General features: G+C 43.3%; 1 protein-coding gene across 1 annotated transcript in view; it reads right to left on the reverse strand.

Annotated features, from left to right (window-relative positions):
- Positions 1-1,858: 1,858 nt before the first annotated feature.
- Slain1 (SLAIN motif family member 1) overlaps positions 1,859-22,713 on the reverse strand; it is a 49,223-nt gene continuing 28,368 nt past the window's right edge. Inside the window, exons 5-8 of the mRNA XM_051195256.1 lie at positions 21,651-21,989; positions 11,865-12,023; positions 4,333-4,636; positions 1,859-2,940 (exon numbers count right to left, since the gene is read on the reverse strand). Of these exons, the coding sequence (XP_051051213.1) occupies positions 2,865-2,940; positions 4,333-4,636; positions 11,865-12,023; positions 21,651-21,989 (878 nt within the window). The 3' untranslated portion in view covers positions 1,859-2,864. The remainder of the gene's footprint in view (positions 2,941-4,332; positions 4,637-11,864; positions 12,024-21,650; positions 21,990-22,713) is intronic.

Below are 22,713 nucleotides of genomic sequence, written 5' to 3' on the forward strand. Positions count from 1 at the left end.
CTAGCAACCCAGCAACCACAGAGGCACTAACATACCTGCAATTTAAACATTCAAGGCTAGCAAACATGCCAACGCCTTGGGACAAGTGGAATTCTTCCCTGCTACTAGAAAAACACAGGATTGCACCCCTTTTGTAGACTAGATGAACACATTATCGGGTGAAGGCCATAGGAATGTTTTACAGTTTCTTGCAGGACCTTCAAAATCCTTATCTCCTTCTACTTACATTCTTGTGTGACTTCTTCCTCTTGATTGGACGTAGCGACAAGCTTTTCATAAACTGACCTCAAAAGTGATAGCATGCCCCTTTGAAGACCAGACCCTCTGCCTTCAGCTTGCTGGTTCCGCAATTAGGCTCCTACCGTCATCCATCCTCCACAAATGCCAGTCATGCTCAGTCAAGACAGACTGCTTCTCAAGATCAGGGAAACAGCTTTCTTCTTCCTCCAAGTAAAACCAAAGTCTGCAGAGTGACCTACTGGGCCCCACCTGACCCTGCATGCCATCTTCCTGACTTCATCCCCACAACTTAATCCCTGTTCTCCAAATGCCCCAAAGACACTTCACCTGATGCAAGGACCAGTCTGTTGACCACTGCCCACTTATCTACTGTGTACAACTGTGTTTTAAGCCGTTTCCTGTGGTTCTAATGCACTTATGTGTATCCTGCCACGAAATATGTACAGTTTCCAGATTAAAAGTCATGAGGGCTGTCTCAGTTCCTGTCCAGGGCAGCTCAGTAACTAACGACCCCTGTCCTGCTGCCCCTTTGGGTTTGATCTATAGGATTTCTGTGTTCCCGCTCCCTTACCACAGCTCCTTTCCCCTCCACGTGTCTCAGGACAGAGCACACTATGGTTTCCTAACATGTTTAAGGTTTTACTCTCTCTTTAAGAACAAGAGTATAAAATCCAAGATGACAAGGCCTCCCTTTCTAATCCCCAGAGGGAGCTGGAACTTAAAACTATAAACAGCAAAATTGGGAGTTAATTAAATCCATTAACTTCTTCAGGATGAAGTATATTAATAAATACCATGTATGTGGCACATGCATATACACATATGCTAACTACACACGTTCACAGGAAAGGACACGTAGTGAAGAAAAGACTTCCGAGGCAGAAGGACCCGAACAAAAGGCAGCTCCATGGTCTGTGCCAATGCTCTCAAAGGCTGACCAGTTTTGACCTTCATCTTTCTTATCACCTCCTGGGACTCAGGAAGTAACAGTGGGTGACTTTTAGGCATAGAATTCAACCGGTGTAAACAAAACAATTAAACATGCCTGTTATCACTGAAGATGTTTTTGGTAGTTATTATTTCCTTTTTTATCGCCATGTACCCAGTCTGCATTTTCAGTGACTCTTACTTTTAAAAGAACTTTTAACTCTATGTAGAACTGCACAAAAGGACATTAAAAGTTGATGAATAACTACATGCCTTCTTTAAACCTTGCCTGAAACTTCCCATGCCCTCGGATGACGTCATACAGAATGCCTTCAGATGACGTCACAGAGAACAGTACTTTGCCGTTTTACTGATACTGAGAGAGCCTTCAAACCCAACACCCAGTGGATGCTCAGAGGCCCACTGCTCATTCATAAGCATGTCCTGACAGCAAGCTACTTGAGTTCTAGTGGCCTTGCTGAGACCCAAATCTTGTCACAAAACTAAAACCTTGTACTTCTTATCAAAAGCATTTTAGAAAAAAGAAAATGAAATCTCTATGGTGTGGGCTTTCTGAGTGTCTCTGATGCCTTCATCAGGGAACATGGCCTCAGTAACTGCTTGAACAACTGCAACGGAACATGAACCGGGAGGTCCCACTTTTGATGCTGCAAAGTCATGCGTGACCTGATATTGCTGAAATAGAGTCTTTATTTCTCAACATTCCAAAACAGCAGTGTACACGGTAACAAATAGTAAGTCACAGACCATAAGAAAGCATTCATTAGTGCAAATGGCTTTTGTAAAAGGTCTATCAAAAAGATTTATTTGCTTTAAAATGCATTCATTTCCAGAAGCACTGTTAATAAAACATTACAGTTTCATCCTTTGTAATAAAGGATTGAAAATCAATTGTGGTTGAGTAGCAAACATTGCAGGTCTTAAGTGCAATGTGCTTGTGATATCATCATAAATATGAAACTCATGTAAAGACAATAAATTAACAATGAAAAAGACAAGACTGTTTAACTCCACCGTCTGGCTGTCTCCTCGCAATGCTTTAGATTAAATTGTGCTCATTCAACGTAAAATTAAGTCTCAAATTGTATGGTGCATTTTTGCTGTTATATTCCCTAGAGCTAAAAAAATAGTACCTTACCACAAAAATATTTTTATGGCACAAAATTTAAGTTGTTCCATAGTGGTTCACATAGGCATAAAAAGAAATAGGCACAAAAAAATAAAATTCCTGTAAACTATAAAAAATTAAAATTCAAACCATGTTATAGAACCTAGTTGTAAATATGCAATGTATTAAAATGCAGAACATGTAATGGAAAGATGTTTAGAACATGTAAGTAAAATGAACAAGGTACTTTAAAAACCTCATATGGCAAAGCATTATTGATTCATCTTAATTCTCTCAAATAATATTCAGGTACAGAGCAGGTATACAAAAACTTCCTAGATCTAAGTGGAGCGATGCTGCAGCCATGGGTTTGAGAATGCTGCAGCATCTCAGGCAGAGAGGAAGTGCAATCTTTAGTCTCTGGTGATTGGTCCACTGGAAAACAATGCAGTACACGTGTTAAAATGGGAAAGGGAAAGAATATCCCAGCATCCACTGTTACCCAGCCAGCTGGGTAACACAACCCTCATTTTCACGTTCTCATTCTTCAAGGGTCCATAAAACTGTATCAGTAGCAACCATCTCTCCAGTTCCCATCCCTCAGTGTGCTGAGTGAAGACAGGGGTTTTGGAGGTTGCAGGAAACTACGGAGAGACGAAGAAAGCAGACAGGCTATTAGTCCTTACATCACTCACTTTCACCCCCTCCTCCCTCAGCGCTCCTCCATCCCATAATGACAAGCTGTTGGCACTGTGCCAGATGTGTGCCTCAGGGTATACCCATCTGCTGGAGCCTGAGGCCAGAGCACAGAACCACGTGTGTCCCGTGCACACAAGTAAATTTTCACTGTATCAAAAACTATTTTAAGATAGAAAATAAAAGGTAAAGTCCTTAATGGAAAAATAGAACATAATGCAACTTGATTACATAAACGTATGTACGAATTCTCAGCATTTTAAATAAAATTATTCTATCGTAGAAGCAAAGAACTTGAAAACTATTAAAAAATTAATTCTGAAAAACCCAATGTTTTCTCAGGTTTAAAGAAAACACTCTCATACTCTGACAGTAGCAATCTTCCTCCTTTAAGTTTTTTTTTTTTTTTTCAAGAAAAAAAATAGAGGGTTCCTGTAAGGAGTAGGTTTTTCCACCCACTGGTGGTCTTGTCCCGCCACTGCGCCAGCCCCAAATAATGCATAGAGACTGTGTATTTGATATAATTCTGTTGGCCAGTTACTTGTTTCTTGTCGGCTAGCTCTGTCTTAAGTATTAACCCATTTCTATTAATTTAAGTACTTCCATGTGGTCTCATCTTACCGGAGAGACGGCTGGTGTCCTGCTCTCTCCAGACTCCATGTTGACCCCTACTTATGACTTCCTATTTCCTCCTTGTCTCCTAGTCCCGCCTATCTTGCTTTCCTATTGGCCAACAGTGCTTTATTCATTAACCAGTATGAGAAACATATTTACAGAATGACATCTCCCATCAGGTTCCCAATAATGAACACATGTTAGTCATATTATTCTGTCCAGCCATAAACATGGCATGTCTGTGCATTTACTAGGGAAAATTAGTCATGATTTACTTTTGCTACCCTTGTCTAAGCTGTACCCTTCTAAAGGAACTTGACATTTTTAAGCTGAGAAAAAAGCTTGCCTGAGCCATCTGGAACTTGCCAACACAAAATGGTCAATTTCTTGATGAGTAAAATTAAGATGTTTCAAACCTTGGACAGAGATGCCACTGTAAGCACAGACCTGACGGAACTAGGAAGCTAGCCACACAAGAACTTGGAGCAAAGGGACCAAAAGGTCTATAGATAGGACAAGGGGTAAGGATGAGATAAGATAAAGGGGGATCTGACCACACAGAGACACCTAACTGAGAAAGGGGGACCCAAGGGTGAGCCATTCAGGTCAGTGACCTATGGTCAAACTCAGCCCAAGGAAAGTGAGACCAACCTAAACGCATTTCAATGTCCAAGTACAGGTAAAGGATTCTGGACTAAATAGACTGCTACTGAAGTTATTCTTACCTTCTGACAGGTTGTGCAATTTTGCTCCGAGGCAGGTTGCTCCCATTTATTGCCAGTGAAGGTCTCGGAAGGGCACTGCGGCCCATGATCCCAGAAGCTGCAGCTTTGTTGGGAGTAGGGATTCCTGTGCCGCCATATACCTGCAGGCCATTGGATAAAGGCATGCTGCTGCTGCTGCTGCTGCTGCTGCCGCCGCCTTGAACGGTTGGACTCACATAGGCTGTGGCTTTCACAGGCTGCCGGACAGGCACCGGGAAATGCCCCACACTGTGAACTCGGTGTTGAATCTGTCCTGGTGATGGGACTGCAGAGAAAATGATACCTGTGTGAAGAACCCTCAACTGCCTCCAGGGAGATGTGCTTTACACTCAGAGGAGCCTACACTGTCTGAAGAGGTAAATGATGGACAGGTTCTAAGTGCATATGTATTAGGGAAAACCCCCAGACGATGGTCTCCCATTCTGCCTGCCAGCAACACTATGCCTAAATACAGCAGACCCATGAAGAACACAGAGGGCAAATAACGCGTGACTTCCCTAAACTACATCAGTATTCCCCCTTCACCCAAAGCCTTTCTAACATTGTCAGATTACACTTAAAATGATTGGGCCTACATGGTGTCTTTACTTTTGTTTGTATTTCCCTGGCACATGGGGTTGTATATGTATGATCTGTAAGTGTGCACACAGATTACAACTTCAGCTGTTTATAACAAGTTTTAAAATATTAACATTATAAATGATTAAAGTAGAATATCACCCATCTTTATTTTATGCATTAATTACATATTCTTTTCAACTATCTCAATTTTTCTAAGTTGCAAGATTTACCTGAAAGTTTTGTTAAATTCTTTTTTCAAATCTCATGAAAAACAAGGTGTATGAAGACCTTCTCAGATCAAATCTGTGCTGCTCAAAGATCAACTGAATATTCAGAAGACAATTCTTTCTTTTTTTTTTTTTTCTTTTTGATTTCATTTTACATTCCAACCACAGTTCTCCCTTACCCCTCCTCCCAAGGCAATTCTAGGCACAATGATTTTCACCTTTGAAGAAATTTTAAGAAACTCTGAATTGCTCCAAGACAAATTTGTGTTTGCTTGGAAAGTATTAGAATTTCTTTTAAGACTTTTTATTTTACTTTATTTTGGTATGTGTCTACGTGCATGTGTGCATGTCAGGTCTGTGTGTGTGTGCGCATGTGGGGCATCTCTGTATGTGGGGGGTCTGTGGGTAAGGGGGCATCTGTGGGGGGTTCCTGTGAGGGGGTCTCTCAATGTCTCTGTCTCTGCCTGCGTGTGTCCGTGAGTGTGCACGCTTGCTCGCCTGTGTGTGTGCGCGTGGGTGGGTGTGTGTGTGTGATGTTGTAAGTCACCCGATGTGGACGCTAGGGGGCAAACTGGAGTCTTCCAGAAGAGCAGGAAGTGCTCTCAACAATTGAGGCATCTCTCCAGCACCCTTTAGCATTTCTTGATGGTTGTTCTAGGGCAGCCTCATGAAAACAAAGCTTGGGGACACTTTGATAGCTGTAACTATAGAGGAAGTGATGTCAGTAGACATAAACATATTCCTTAAGTAGCAATCATTATGACACTACCTCAGGGTTTAATTTGAAAATTACATTCATTAATCTACTTAAAGCCTTAGTACTGAAAGCCTTTAGTAACTACTCAATTAAAAAAAGCACTATTTTGACCTTTATAACAGTGGCAGAAATCTATAAAATGAAGAAAGCAATCTGAGTAACAAGCCTTAAAACTTTACCAACACTGATCATTTTACAGTCAACAGCATTAAACAGGCAAAAATATTTTAAGTTTGTACTCTTTCTCTTTCTCTAAGGATGAAGAGGTACAGTTTGGCCTCAAAAGTTGAATTAATTGTTTGAAGATAGGGAAAAATATCGGTTAAAACACAGTTCAATGTGTGAACCTGACTCAACTTCCTCTAAAGCCTTATATATAACAAACATGTTGATAATCTTCTACAGGGACCATGTTTATGCACTCCCCATCTCAAGATGGGCAGCCTCACTAACTCCTCATAGACTGCCACACATCACCTCCCAGGGAAAACACCTCCAAAGACAGCACATTCCCTCTGTCATACTCTGGCCAATCTGACATGGGCACCACGGTCTACACAATCCTATATACCCAATATTCTGTGTGTGAGAGCCCCACAGCTATGGTATGGGATGTCAGAACTATGCTTCCCTGATGACGGAAGCCTGGTTTGTTTCCCTTCGTGTGTTTTATGAACATTCTCCATTATGTTTTGATGTCGTGAACTGCTAGGTTGGGGTATATACAGGGTCCCTCCACTGTTAGAATGTGAATTCAGCAAAGTCCCTGGATATAAAATCAAAACACAAAGATCGACCTATTCTAAATGCCATCATCTATGACAGTTACTCTTCACTGCAGAACAGACTAGAATCACCATGGAAACACACCTCGGGTGTATTAATGAAGGTTTTTCTGGGAAGGTTTAATCAAGGAGGAAAGACCTATCCTAACTGAGGGTAGCTGAGAGTTCAGGACTGCAGGGAGAGAGGGCAGCTGGTTGAGCACCGGCAGCCACCTCTCTGTGCAGACGTGATGTGACAAGTCACTTGCTCCATGCCTTCTTGCCATCATGGGCTACATTCACAAATGGTGAGCCGAAATAAGCTCTCCCGTCCTTAATTGCTCCTGTTTTATTATAGAAACAAGGACATTAATATACCAGAAAACTAGGATACTATTTACAAAAAAACAAGTGATGAATTTTAGAGATATTCATCTTCAATGAAAAGCTATAACACACTGCTGACACATTACCAAAGACTTAAATCAATGAAAGCCTTATCTACATGAACATACAACACTAAATATGGTGCGGATCCCCCCAAAAGTGATCTGCAGAGTCAATGAAACTCCAGTTTCATTTGAAATGAAACTATGGAGCTGCTCTCAGGAGAGACCCACAGATGATACCATTCCCCTAAAGCCATCATGTGCAAGGGTCCCATATTAAAAGAAGTTAGAAGAAATCAGTGAAATGGGCATAATTCTAGTTTTATAAATTTAGATTAAGAAAAAAATAGAAAGACTATAATGCCTGAGTTTTATGATTAAAAACCCAAGGAGAAATCTCAGATGACACCATGTTTCCATTCCAATTTTCTCCAACACCCTCCACAGAATCCTAAGCCTTATGCCTGAAATGTGACTGCCTTAAATCACTGTCCCATTGCCCCCCATTTAATTGGGGGCTGGCTTACAGTTTTAGAGGTTTAGTTCATTGGCAGGAGCATGGCACACAGGCATTGAAACAGGAGCTGAGAACTACAGACTGATCCACAAGCAGAGAGAGCGAGACTGGGTCTGGAACGGGCTTTTCAATGTCACGCACACACTTAGACACAACCGTGACACGCTTGCTCCAATAAGGCCTCACCTCCTAACCCTTCTAACCCTATCAAACAGTTCTACTCCCACATGGCTAAGAATTCAGATGCATGAGCCTATGGGCCTGTTCTCACTCAAGCAGTACAGTGACTGCCTTGAGTGCAAAGGAATGCCTCCTGTTTGTAATTCTGTCCTTTTCGGTTAGTGATTTCTATTTCCTTCAATTCTTTACATACAACTAAATAGAACCCTGCTATAAAATCCTCCATCCATCCATTATTTAAGCATGGACCCGGAAATACTTATATGACGCTATCAATTATAATCTATTATTATAATTGTCACTATTATTACTTATTCTGTGGTTCAGATGGCCTCAGCTCTGGCTATAGGCCATTTCTTAGAATTAGCTCTTGCATCCTTCCAACATATTCTCATCACTATGAGTTTTTAAAAACTAGACATCTAAGCCATGTACAATTCATCCCATTTTGGGTTTTATTAATTTTTGTGACACTCAAAAGATGCTATATCCCACTCTGAGTTATAGTCAACAGAATTCCCTATCAGACCCATACTTGCTATTGTCAAAACATTTTCTCTCACCCTACACTTCCATTGTTTATCTTCATAACTCAAACACAGAATTTGTATTTTTTTCTCAGCTGAATTTCTTCATGATATAATTAGTTTGTTGCCTTAAATGACATAGTTAACAGTTCTCTGTTTCACATCATTAATAAACTGTCTCTGGCTTGACCAGACACTTACTTCACTGAGTTATCTATTTAACAGGCTAAGCCTGAGCGACAACTCTATGTATCGCATGCATTCATCCAGCAGCTCATCTTTATTTCACTGTCCTTCACTGTGAGTTTATTGTGTCCAGGTAACATTGTCAGGTATTGGGAACAGAAAGTCAAACTAAGGTCCAAGCCAGAAGAGCGCTCAACCTGGTAGAATATATATCAATAATAATGACACAGGCTGAGCACTCTATCTGAAATGCTTGGAAACAACCATTAGATTAGGGATGTTTTCAAATCTGGGAAATATCATTTATCAAACTACCTATCTATCAAACAACCTGTCATTTATTATCTATCTGTCACATGGATGTTTTGACTGAATGCATGTCTGTTTGCCCAGTGTCAGAGTCCAAAAGAGGGCATCAGAACCCCTAAAACTAGAGTCACAGCGGGTTGAGAGCTATGATGTGGCTGCTGGGAACAAACCTGGGTCCTCTGAAAGAACAGCCAGTTGTCACTTAGCCACCTCTCCAGCCCCTCAAATGCAAGAACATTTGCATAGACACAGGCATATTTTTTGTATTAGTGGTTCGTGTACAGGCAGGTTTGTGTGTGGACACCTTAGTTCCTAGCTGGTGGCCTTGTTCTGAGAGGTATTGGTAATATTAGGAGGTAGGGCCTACCTGAACGAAGGAGGTCATTGATCATACCCTAGAAAGGCACACTTTGTCTCTAGGGCTATCCTGTTTCAACTCTTTTTTTTCCAACTTCCTCCTCTCTACCTGCTCTCATCAGGATGACATCCGCTGTGCCTCATACACAGAGCAACATTCAGTCAGTCATGGACTGGCACATCCAAATCTGAACCCAAAGGAACTTGGCTTCCCTTCAGATGGCTTCGTTTGGTTATGTGCGGCAGTGATCAAAAATCTAACAAAATATTGAAAGCAGGGTCTGACCCTGAGGCTTTGTGGTTCCTACACCTTGGCTATCGGTTCACAGAAGGAGTTTGTGAATTTGGAAGGTATTTAAGAGAAGTAGGTAAAAAACAAAACACAACTTTGCACTTAATTCTCATAGTAGCTGAGAAGACCAGAAGGCCAACTGGACATGAGGATAGAAAAGACTGTTCTCACTGCAGACGGGAATGTGGACTCTTCTGGGAGAGGCAGACCACTGCAGCCATGGTTCAAACGAGCTCAGCTACTTCTTGAGCTGGCTAGGAGACTCTGGCGTCATTCGTGAGATGCTGGTTTTGTGGGTAAGCAGAAGGCAAGAGGGACAGGTTCACAGGGTCTCTGTGCAAGCACTCAAAAGACAGTGAGGGCGATAGACTGGGCAGCAGCGTGTGGGAGGGCCAGAAGCCTTGTCATTGAGACTTTAGGCGTTACAAATACATCAACCTGGGGCATTTGCCAAGGAAAAGACGCAGGGAATGGAAGGGTTAGGGTAGGGAGAAGCCATATGGTCTGTAAGTGGCCAAACCATAGGTGTGTGGCTCCCTGAGAGCCGTGGCGCTCACATTACAGCGTCACGTGTCAGGATGGGATTCGGCCTAGCTTTGGTTCATTTATTCCTTTCTGACCCTACTCTTCCCTGATGGGTTTTGAGCACTGGAGGAACTGTCAAGATCATGGGAATTCATGGAGATAGATTAAATTCCTTTTGCATTACCAGATGGACTAGAGCTGGCCAGGGGTAAAATGCCGTAGTTCGTATACGAAAGGTCACCCACAGGCACAGGTCTCGAAGGCTTGGTCACTTTTGAAGGTGACAGGAAATTTAGGACTTGCAGGTTGAAGTGGGACATGGGGTAGATCACTGAAGGAGTGTGGTCTCTCCCTGCTTATCTTCTGTGCCCTTTGTCACCAGGACTGGGCAGCCATCGCCTCCACACATTCCATAAGGTTTCCTTTGTCTCAGGCCCAAAGCAATTAGAGCCACCAGCCATGGATCAAAAAGCTCCTCTTAAAATGTGCGCCAAATAGGTCTTCCTTTTAAATCACCTCCCTCAAGAGCATCAACAGAAATGCTACACACCGCTGATGAACCAAAGTCTAAACACAAGATTCATTCATATGCACATCGCTTAGTGACAATTTCATCCAACACTGCAAATGTTGGATGCTCAAAGTCCAGAATTCTCCACAGGTATCAGGAATTGAGGTATCACACGGCCTTCAAAAGTTTCAGATCTTGGAGTTTTATATTCTTGATTTCTAGGTTGCAGAAGTTCAGCCTATACACTGAGTAAGAGAGACTGGACCAAAACTCTACCCATCCAAGTTGTGTAGTATTGAGGAGCATGCATTAGGGACACCAGTAAAGCAGTAAGGACTTAAACACTGAAGGAAACAGAAGGGATACAGAGGACAGCAGCCCATGGGGGCAGAGCATCGCAGTCGCCGGCCGCAAAAGCTCCAGCAGGCCGTGCTGGACCCTGCACTTCTGGCTTGCCCACCCTGGGCTACATCACTTCACCTATTTGAAACTACCTCTCCCCACCAAAATGGGAAGGGTAACAGAAACAACCTCACAGAGCTGTTGGCAGACTAAGCAAGATAATGTCTGAAACCCAGCTAGCACAGCTCCTTACACCGAACAAATGCAGTCATTTTGATGTCCAGGAACTAGGACATCGAGAAATAAAAGGCAACCACATGTTGGGGAATAGACTGGTACCCAGACCTGGGCTTCAGGGAGAAGGGTCTAGAAACGACTCGAGATGCAAAGTCTTAGCCAGCACGTTCAGTACGCTCCATGGATCTCTTACAGATACGTGAGTGCTGGCCTACAGGCTTCCTCCTAGAGTCAGTGTAAGACTCAACCCCTCCTATGCAGGGGTGGGACAAATGCCTGAACCACGGCATCCCCACAGGAGCTGAAAGCACACAGTAGGGTTAACGTTGCATCACTCACTGACGGGAAGATGGATAGCAAGTGAGTGGGCAAGGATTATGTGGTACACTGGAATGGAGATACAAAGAACCTTACACACGCTAAAGTGTATCCTCATCTTCAGAGGAAATGCTTGGAATGGTGAAAACCATGACCCAAGTAACAGCTGGACAAAACCAGTGTGCTTCTACATGGTAAATCAGAGAGAAAGGTGAGAACCTGTATGGGTAGGAGGTTTGTACAATGGTCACACTACCGATTATTTAGCACGCCTGCTATCGTTGCGTGTGAAGGCCCCCTGTAATTTATTAGTAGTAGCAGTTGTTAAACATGGGCACTGAAGGAAATACTACTTGGTTACAGTGAAAACTACGTTACAAGACAGAGAAGCGCCTCCCCTGGTATGCCTAAGAGCAAGAGAAAGAAAAATGAGTGACTTTCCTACTGGTGTGGTGTCATGACTAGCCAGGCGTCAGAGACTCTGTCATACTTACTGCAGGATGGCCCCCTTGAAATCCCACCTCCAGCTCCGTGCAAGCTTGAGTCGAAACTCTGGCTGCCCCTCACCGTCATGGAGGAGCTAAGGCTGCTGCTGCCGCCCACAGCACTGCTTGGCGTGCGGGCTAGGTTAGGCAGGCTTCTTCGTAGCTTGTCTAAAAGAAGAAAGGGTTTTTCTTAAGTTAGAAGCCACAAATAAACACCACACTAGTGAGAACATTTGCTTTCAGAAGTAAAGAAATAAAAATGCCATGCTGATGAGCGGCGCACAGAAAATAGCGAACAGGCTAAGGGAGAACTAACCTCTTGCACGGGCAATATAATCTCTAGAAAAATCACACACATTCTATGATAAAGAAAAAAGGCCATCCTAATCAATTTGCTGTTTGTTACTACTCAGTAAGTGGCCAACACTGCATTAAATAAGGTTAGAAGATAACCCTGGAGTCATTTACAAATGAAAACACTAAAAATAAAGGGTCGTGAGAGTTTAAAAAGCAATGAGACTCAAAACCAAAACTTACTATACCTTTTGCTAACAGGACAAATGGAATAGATCAATAAAATCACCCCCATTCCAATTTTAACTGTCTTTAGATGGCTACCAGTTGCATTAACCTCCAAAGGGTTAACCCTCCCAGTATGCAAGCTGTGTACATTCTGAAAAGAGACCAAAACACTCAATGTCCTGATCATGTATTTCTTTCCTGCTGGGTGTATCTTCTGCCACTAGGAGGCGGCAGAGAGTTACATACAAACAGCCTGGCTCAGTTTTGAAAGCTGAATCAAGATGATTGGTTCTTTACTAACCCTCTTGCCCCACCCCCACCCACTTCAGTTCAGGCCAACTCAGAAAACAATGGTTACATCTGACCACTGAGCCTAAACGGGACCAAGCACTAAACTGGCCTTTATTCCTTTCCCCTTCAGCCCGCCCTCCCCTCCCCCCACCTACTGTACTGCAGACTCCAATTCCTGTCCGTTCTAATATCCATCACGCCTTCCGCCACAACTCCCTTGTCAGCACTTTGCACAGGGCCCCCGCCGTGCTCTTCTAGAATACGGGGACACACCAGGCTCAGCTCTACTTCCAATCCCTCTCACAACCCCGAAATCTGAAGTTCTTCAGATTAGGCCTCCAGAGCACAGGTTCAACAGATACACGGGGGAATACTCTCACTGGGCACTAGGGTGCCTCCACGTGGACACATTTCTCGTTCCACATAGAAGTATTTATGGCGCATATGCTAAATGCCAAGCACTATATCATATTGGGGGCACCAAAGTGAATGTGGCCACCAGTTTCCAACTCTCCCTGAGCTTACAGTTTTAACCATTTCCTATCTTTTGTTCCATTATCAACCTTAAGAGGAAAAAAAAAATTAACATGCATTTAGATTCAGTTTCTCCAAAATGAAGTGAAATACTAAAGAATAACATTTTGAAAGAGTATGGCTGAAATTTTGGAAAATCATTAACATGGTAACACATAAATGTTATGAATTACCTCTATTAAATATACTATAATATGAGACTTATATGGATCCGCCTAGGAAGGGGAAATAGACAAGATCTCCTGAGTAACTCAGGACCTTGAAAGTGACAGGGGGGGGGGGGGGAGGGGAGTGGGGGAGTGAACATGAGGAACAGGATGGCTGAGAGGTGGGGAAGGACAGAGAGGGAAGGCAAGAAAACTATTCTTGATAGAGTGGACCAGTACAGGATTATTGAGAAACCCAGCACTAGGGAAATCCCAGGAATCCACAAGGATGACCCAGAATAGTGGAGATCGTGCCTGAACTGGCCTTCCCCTATTATCAGATTGAGGACTACTGTAATTGTCATCATGGAACCTCCATCCAGCAACTGATGGAAGCTGATGCAGAGACCTACAGCTAACCACTGGGCTGAGCTCCCAGAGTGCAGTTGAAGAGAGGGAGGAGTAATAATACAAGCAAAGCAGTTTACCCACAGAAACGGCTGACCCGAGCTCGTGGGAGCTCGTTGACTCTGGACTGACAGCTCGGGAACCTGTAGAGGACTGAACTAGGCCCCCTGAATGCAGGTGACAGTGAGTGGCTTGGGCAGTTTATGGGGCCACTGGCTATGGGACCAGGGTCTATCTGTAGGGCATGAACTGGCTTTTTGGAGGCCATTTCCTATGCAGGGATACGTTGCTCCACCTAGACACAAGGGGAGGGCCTTGGTCCTGCCTCAGCGTTGATGGGACAGACTTTGTTGACTCATTGACTCATCCTCTGAGAGGCCTTACCCTCTTTGAGGAGCAAAAGAGGGGATTAGGGTGAGGGGAAGGCAGGGTAAGCAGGAGGGGAGGAGTTGGAACCTGGGCTTAATATGTAAAAAAATAATAATAATGAAGTAAAAAAAATAATCCACTGGAGTGTACATATCAGGACATACAGTCTCATGGGTACTTTTTTTTTCAAGGTAACTCAGAGCTGTAATATACTTCACTCCTCATGATGCTTTGAAACTCAACCAGAGCACTTTTTATTTCTCCCCTTACACAACACACCATCTTCATTGATATATTCATTAATAGTGGCTCTGCCTAGGAACTTTCTGCTCTTCGGTGTCGTCTAGGGAACAGACAGAAAATCAAGCAAGCAATTGTAAAAAGCATATTACATAGTGGTTAAGGCAACCCTTTACCTCTTACTGGTACACTAAGAACGCGTTCAACCCCTGCTTCATTAGAGGAGCTCCCTGCCGTCTGAGGAACCTGCCACCACCACATTGCACAGGGCCACAGTACTCTGCCAGAGACCCTACTTCATGGCTGGGTTTTTATAGTCATTTCTTCTTTCTCTCAGGATTCCTTCCAAAATCCCAGCTCTCTAAAACCAGATAGTTCCAAAATGTACATGCTCTGCTTTTCATGTACACTCATGCCAATAATGATGGATTAATAAAAGTTATTTAAAAATCTATTGTTTGTATCTTAGGGTTACTATTGCTGTGAGGAAAGGCCATGACCAAAAGCAACTTGTGGAGGAAGGAAGAGTTCTTTATTCAGCTTACCCTTCCACACCACATATCCTCACTGAAGGAAGTCAGGACAGGAACTCAAACAGGGCAGGAACCTGGAGGCAGAAGCTGATGCAGAGGCCACAGAGAGACACTACTAACTGGCTTGCTCCCTATGGCTTACTCAGTCTGCCCAGGGGTGGGTGGCCCCACCCACAATGGGCTGGGCCTTCCACATCAATCACTAATTATTAAGAAAATGTCCTACAGGTTTGCCTATAGTCTGAGTCCCAACCCCTTCCCTTGGTTTTTTAAGACAGGGTGTTCCTCCTCTGTGTAGCCCTGGCTGTCCTGGAATTCACTCAGTAGACCAGGCCTCAAACTCAGATCTGCATGTCTCTAGCTCCCAAGTGCTGGGATTAAGGGCATGAGCCACCACCATGGGGCCCTAAAGCCCACTCTTATGAAGGCATTTTCTCAATCTAGGCTCCCTCCCCTCCAGGTACTCTACCTTAAGTCAAGTTGACATAAAACTAGCCAGCACAGTTTACTTCTGATATTTTCCACTTACTATCTTCTGAACTCAGTGAACAGGGTACCAAAGCACAGAAAAGAAAAACCTATCTCCTTGAGGCTTCCCCTGACTCCCAGAGTTGAGACTGAGCCCAAGGGTTCACAGGTGCTATATATAAGCAGTGTAATGACCTTCACCCCCAGATCTACATGAGGCCTATCTTTAATAGTATGACTTACATCTTCCCATTCCTATCAAAGGCTCTAGCCCCATACAGCAGTCACTTAATATATTCAACACAGTGCTTGGTGTGTGTGTGTGCGTGCGCGCGCACGCGCGCGCAGAGTATGTGATAAAAGCAAGACATTCAAAACACAGCTAGGTCTCTTGAACATTACAAATCTGCTGTGAAAAGAGCCTACATGAATATGAGACCATTTCCATTACATACTGTTTTAAATAGCATAGAAGCAGAGAGGATCACAACCGTATGTTACTGATTAGAAAATTGAGCTTCTATATTTTCAATTTTTAATCCAGGAGCTGACAGTGTGGCTCAATGGTAGAACAGTTTGCCTAGCACAGATTAGGCCCTGAGTTGATCCCCAGTACTATTAATCAATTAACTAATACAAATTAAAACACATTTATTTTAAATGACCTTCCATGAATGTTTTAAATGTAGCAATTAAAAAATGTACCATTAAAAAAAAAAAAAAAAAAAAAAAAAAAAAAGTGTGTTTTCTTCCTAGAGCTACCAGCTGCTTTCATTCTGCCATGGTTAGTTCATCATAACATATACATTTGTTGGTATAAAAGCTCCAGACACTTTTGATACTTTAAGTGCACATAGATCTCCCAAGATGAAATGTCTATAGAATCATAATGCTTTTATCATATTTAATCACAGCAATGTCATAACTCATAAGCAAAAATCTTACACATCAAGAATGCTATTTGTTACATTTCCCCCCAAATGATGATCTAGGTAAGGCACATACATCATGTGTGGTTAATCTCCATTAATCCAGACACACTGACCTTTAAGAGCAGCCTTTACTCATATTTGGGTACCAAGACAATTTGCTAGCTACTTAATTCTGGAGTATGCCATACTAATAAGCTATCTGAGTATAAAACCTTTGGACACTTTGGGGTGATCTGTGGTTGAATCAGACTATCAGGAACCATGGTTCACTTCCCTGGCAAACAACCTGGGGTGCACTCACACACTTTAATGTGTCCTAACACATTAAACTTTAAGGTGTCATCTTCCTAACAAAGCAGAGATGTCATCTTCAAGGGACAATAAACCAGAGAAAAGTGAAAGACAGAAGCGAGTTCAGATGCTCACACTCAGGGGGCAGCAGAACTCAGCCTTCTGAAGAACACAGACAACTCAGGGATCAAGGAGACACTAGTTTCACCTGCCAGTCAACACAGAAACCCCCAAACACACAGACGCACACATACACACACACACACAGTATTTACTCTCTGACAAATCCCAATTCAGTGACTCCCAGAAAACAAGTCAAGAAGCTTTACATGCTACCTCTTTGAAATTAAACAGTGTATGAGCGGCAAAACAATACATCTTGAAACTATTTCTACTGTTTAAAATGGGTTTTGTTTTGTCTAGGTTGTGGGTTTGTTAGAGACAGTCTCACTATGTAAGTGAGGCTGGCCTGAACTCACCATGTAGACCAAGCTGGTCTCAAACTTAGAAACCCACCTGTCTCTGCCTCCCCAGTGCTAGGGATTCAAGTGTGCCACCACGACAGTCTGTTTTAGTTGGAGTGAGATATATTCCGTCACAATAATTATACAGAATTCAGTACATTTTAAAAATGTTTATTCTTTAAAAATTTCCCACTTGTATACAATGCTTCTTTATCACATCTGTTCCTCCCTTCCCTGCTCCGGTTAACTCCAGGATTCCAACTTCACACCGTCCTCTATTTTAAACTTTATTTTTTTTAAAGATGGGATCCAAGAGCTAGTAATTATTTCCTCCCATCTATATTGTTTTAGTAATTGAGAAACACAATGGATATTCTCAAAGTTACCATTTTTTTTCCATAAGTTGGTTCAAATAACATTCTATGGTAACAAATGGAGGCTCAGTTATCTGTGCCATATGCTTAAAAATGTCCAAAAAGTGTAGGTGGAGTGGGAAAGAAATTGTATTCAGCACATCTACTCCAGGCAATGTAGTATTCGTTATTTAATTTATTCCTTAAAACATGTAAGTTGGAAGAACATACACCAGATGGTTTGATGTCAAATTACAGTGATGTTTTCTAAAAGTTAGATGTTTTATCGTTTCTTCATTTTACAGCTTAGAAAACCAAAGTTCAGTGACCTGAGAAACTTCCTCATGGTGAAGAGCTAAGTGGTTTGGCAGGATTAGAACTCAGGGCCCACCGACTTCAGAGCCTGTGCTCTCAGTCATGAAGTGGAGTAATCAGAAACATCCAGAAAAGTACCTTTGTATTCCATGTCCCTCCACATGCAGAAACTTAAAAACAAAAAACAAAACAAGAAAACTGGGGTACATGCCTGTTATCTTTGAACAGCATCATAGCGTGGGCTTCAGGGAAACCCAGTCCTTCCCAAATGATGCTGGATAAAAATGCCACTTTTCTAAGGTAAAACAAACGGTGGTGTGGGTGAGAACAAGCCCACTGACACCAGCTGTACTGGCTGGTTCTATGCCAACTTGACACAAGCTAGAGTTATCATCCAGAAAGGAGCCTCAGTTGTAGAAATGCCTCCATGAGATCCAGGCGTTAGGGATTTTCTCAATGATCAGTGGGGGAAGGTCCAGCCTACTGTGGGTGATGCCACCCATGGGCTGATGGTCCTGGGTTCTATAAGACCATGGTGAGCAAGCCCGCAGAAGCAAGCCAGTGAGCAGCTCCCCTCTGTGGTAGGCACAGACTCCAGAACTGCTTGAGGTCCTGTCCTGACTTCCTTCAGTGATGAACTACAGTGTGGAAGTGTGAGCCAAATAAATCCTTTCCTTCCCAACTTGCCTTTGGTCATGGTGTTTCATCACAGCAATAGACACTCTAACCAAGACAAAATTGGTACCAGAAGTGCGGTATTGCTGTGACAGACCCGACTACGTCTTCCTAGAATTGTGGAAGGACTTTGGGCTAAAGGAGCCTTTGAGCTCTTTGTGTTCTGTGGGACTTGGCAGATAAGAATGTTGGCAACAGTGCAGAGGATGGAGGCCTGGCCTGTGAAGTTTCGAAGGGAGGCTTGAAGACTTGATAGGGCCATTTGTTATTTTGAATTAAGATTCTGCGGTTCTGGTTAGCTGGGGCTGAAGAATCAGCTGTGATTAACAAGATACCAGAACTACTAAAGTGACCCCTTTTTTACTGGGACAACTGGTGCTGGTCAGCTGGAACTAAGAAATTACTGATGATTAAGAAGAGACCAGCGTCACTGAGGTGAAATCTTCTGGGAAGAGTTTCCTGAAAGCGCTGAGAAGCTGTGTTCCAGAGGCAGCCATGGTTGTACCTGGTGCTGGCAGCTGACTTGGTAAAGTGTAAGAGAGTCACCCAGGTGGTACTGGTTTTGAAAGCAGGAAGCAGTCATGGAGAGCAGCTGAGGCTTGCCACTGTGAGAGGCCAAAAGACGCCATTGGTGAAGTGGCAGCCTCAGGGCAGTTGGAGGCTCAGAACTGGAAGGAAACCGAGGCTTGGCGCTGTGCGGAGAGCCTGTGAGAGGCTATTGGTGAAAGAGGCTGCCGCCCAGTTGCAGCAGAGGACCCCAGTATGGTGGGGACGCCAGCACCATGAGATAAGCACCAGGAGCAGCAGCAGCCATGGATGGAGCCAGGAAGACAGCTGTGTGTGTCGTAGGGACAGTGGCGGCGTGACCCAGGCCCTGTGGAGGAGTCCAGAAGGTCGGGAGTAGATCCCAGACTTGACTGTTGGTGTAACGGGAGTTCTAATAGGTCTTAATAAAAGCCCGGAGTCATATCTGTTTGTACTCAAAGCTTGCTGAAGATCAGGAGGAGGAGCTGTCCACTACCTACCCATAGAGGTCTGGAGGTCTGTACAGACAGACAGGAAGTCTGTACAGACAGACAGGAAGTCTGTACAGACAGACAGGAAGTCTGTACAGACAGACAGGAAGTGAGATGGAGGGGCACAGAGGAATACAGGTGGGAGACAGGAGCTCACTTTTCAGTCTGAGGATTTTGTAAAGGTAAGTAAGAGCTGAGTGGCTGCTCTGCTTCTCTGGTCTTTCAGGCAAGCTTTATTTGTTAGAGTGTAAATAAGATACCACCACAGGCTGAAATTTGGTTTTACTTTGTGTGACTGTATTTTACTGGAGCCAATAGTTGACCGATTTTTTTTTTTAAGACTTTAGATCTTAAATTGGCTATGTGAAAGTGACTGGAATTTTAATGTGTTTAAATTTGCAAAGACTGTGGGACTTTCAAAGTTATGTTTTTAATGCAACATCATGAGGATGAATAAGAAAGGATGGGCTTAATAGTGATGTTTTGTGTGTTGACTTGACACAAGCTCGAGTCATTAGAGAGGAAATACCCTCGGTTGAGGAGATGCCTCCATGAGGCCCAGCTGTAAGGCATTTTCTCAAGTAGTGATCGCTGGGGAGGGTCCAGCCCACTGTGGGTGGTGCCATCCACAGGCTGGGTTCTGTAAGAAAGCAGCTGAGCAAGCCCTGTAAAGCAAGCCAGTAAGCAGCATCCCTCCATGGCCTCTGCATCAGCTCCTGCCTCCAAGTTCCTGCCCTGTTTGATTTCTTGTCCTGACTTCCTTTCGGAGCAGCAATGTGAAAGTGTAAGCTGAATAAACCCTTTCCTCCCATCTTGATGTCAAGTCATGGTGTTTCGCTGCAGATACAGTGACTAAACTAAGACAGCAGCTGAGGTGTACAGCCAGCATCTGCAGGACAAACTCAACTGTGCGTGTCTGAAAACACTTCAGTAACAAGGTCAGGTGCCCTTGCTTGACTGGGAAGCCCTTCCAAGTGTGACTGGGAAGCATGTAAGCATGGAGAGTGTAGCACCATCTGGCTGCCATTAGGAGCTTTAGGATATTAGTTGCTATGACTGACTTTAGCCAAGTCTCACATTTAAAACCTGAGGGCATCAAGAGACAAATTTGGAATACAATGCTTTAAACACTTTCAAATGAACTTTCAGATTGTGGAATAATACAAGTATGGCAGAAGACGTGATGGAAACTAAAATGAGTAACAGTAGATCACAAATCCAATTTGTATTCACCCTAGTGACATTTATTATTTCCTTCTAGACTTTGAGAAATGGTATGATTTAATAAGTAATTTCTTCCTGTTTTCCAGGCTCTGCATGGAGGTTCAGGCTGATCACCCCAGCCTTGCGGTATTACATGACTGTTCTTTTTGTAGTTCTTGCTAGTCACCAAGTCTAATTCCCCGGAATATGAGAAAGAGAGCAGTAAAAAATATGAAAGAATTACGCCTCATCACACTGACATCACAGATGAACGTTTCATTGACATGCTACACAGCCGTCTGCCCAATCCTGCTTCTGAAGCATGCTTTAAGACTCCCCCTACATTGGAGTGTGCAAGAGCAGCATCCTCCTAAAGCTTCCTTGTCAACACTTACTATCACTCTAAGCTCAAAACCCACAGTGAGGGACTATTGCTGTTGTGAATGCAACATGAGGTCTTCAACTACATGGAGTGCAGCCATGAAGGCCTTGGGATGCACAATACTGCCACCCTACAGTAGATCTCCACTCAGGGGCTGGAGAGATGGCTTGCGCAGTAAAAGGCATGCTACCCAAGCATCAGGATCCTAGTTCAGAACCCCTAGCATCCAAGTAAAAAGAATTCCTATTAATCTCAGCTCTGGGAAAACAGGCAGACGAACCCATGGCTTGTCAGCTGGTCAGTATAGCCATATCGGCAAGATTTAGTGAGACACCTGGTCTGAAACAGTAAGGTGAAGAATTAAAGAAGGCAACAGCCACTGACTTCTAACCTCAGTACACACACACACACACACACACACACACACACACAGAGCATGCACAGTCTACATTCAATACACAAAAATATGTTCACACCTCAATGCGATTCTGAGGTGGGATCATCGTGGTTTTCCTGGAATCAGAAATGTATAAAGCTGAGTCACAGCTAGAAGACAGTCAAATTTAGATGGAATTGTAGACCACACCCACACGGGGGAACTTAGATCTGAGAAATGCCTGCCAATGATTGGTTGGCTGTAAGACGTAACCTACCTCCATTGGTCCTGTTTGGTTGCTGATCTGGCGTTTGGGCTTGAGGTGAATACTGTGGCTGCTGGAAACTATTTGAAGGGAAATACTGGGAACTGGGGCTCCTCCTACAATCTCGAATGCTGGAGAAAGTCTGTGAATGGGGAATTCCTCTTTGGAAAGGTGAACACCTCGGAAGACGAGGCTGAGGTGGTGGCAAATGATCAAATTCTTCCTCATCCTCCAGGCTGTAGCGGTCATATTCTTGATCACTACATGTCCCTTTCTTTCCAGAACTCAGCGACACACTGGAACTGTGTCTGGACACGGAGGCTGAAGTGGAGGCATAGTCTTGCCTGAGACCTATCGAGACAACAGTATTTATCAGAAAGTGCAGGTGGCTAACATCACACTGTAACTCATATTGTTATTAGAAAATGATAAGAAATTACTCAAACAAGGACACACCATTTTGATTCAGGCTGTTAAATCCTGTCCCAACACAAACAAAAACATACATTTATCTACCAAACACAAATCTATTGTTAAGGCAGTCAGCAATGAAAACATGCATCCCCACTCCAGTGAAGGTCAGACACACCGCATGACTCCAGACATCATTGCCTACAAGATTCTCCAAATTAACCCTTCCCAAGTTTGGAAATAGTTACAAGAACAGTTTAGGAAGAAATAGTCATTAGAATTATAGTTTCCAAACCCAATCCCTGACAGAGTAAGGAACCTGCTCCCTCTACCAATGTCTAGGCCAAGAAGAAAGTTCAAAACCTGAGGTGCAAATATTTTCTTGCAAAGTCTCGCTCGTCTATTTCATGTTACTAGCTAGTATTTACTTCATAGTGTGGTGATGTTTTAATGTTTCAGTAGTTTCCCATAATTCTAAATAGCAACCACCCCAAAGATGGTCAAACTGCAACCTTTCCATTACTTAACATTGTGTGTCTCTTCAGGGTTGCTTAATATCTGAAACTGACATCCAATCTTTTTCCACATTTTTAGATTAAGCACTTAAATTTACCATTAATGGCACAAAGCAATGCCTTGTTTTTCATAGTACTCTTGACTAATT

The sequence above is a fragment of the Phodopus roborovskii genome, unplaced genomic scaffold (assembly GCF_943737965.1).
Source record: "Phodopus roborovskii unplaced genomic scaffold, PHOROB, whole genome shotgun sequence".
Taxonomy (NCBI): domain Eukaryota; kingdom Metazoa; phylum Chordata; class Mammalia; order Rodentia; family Cricetidae; genus Phodopus; species Phodopus roborovskii.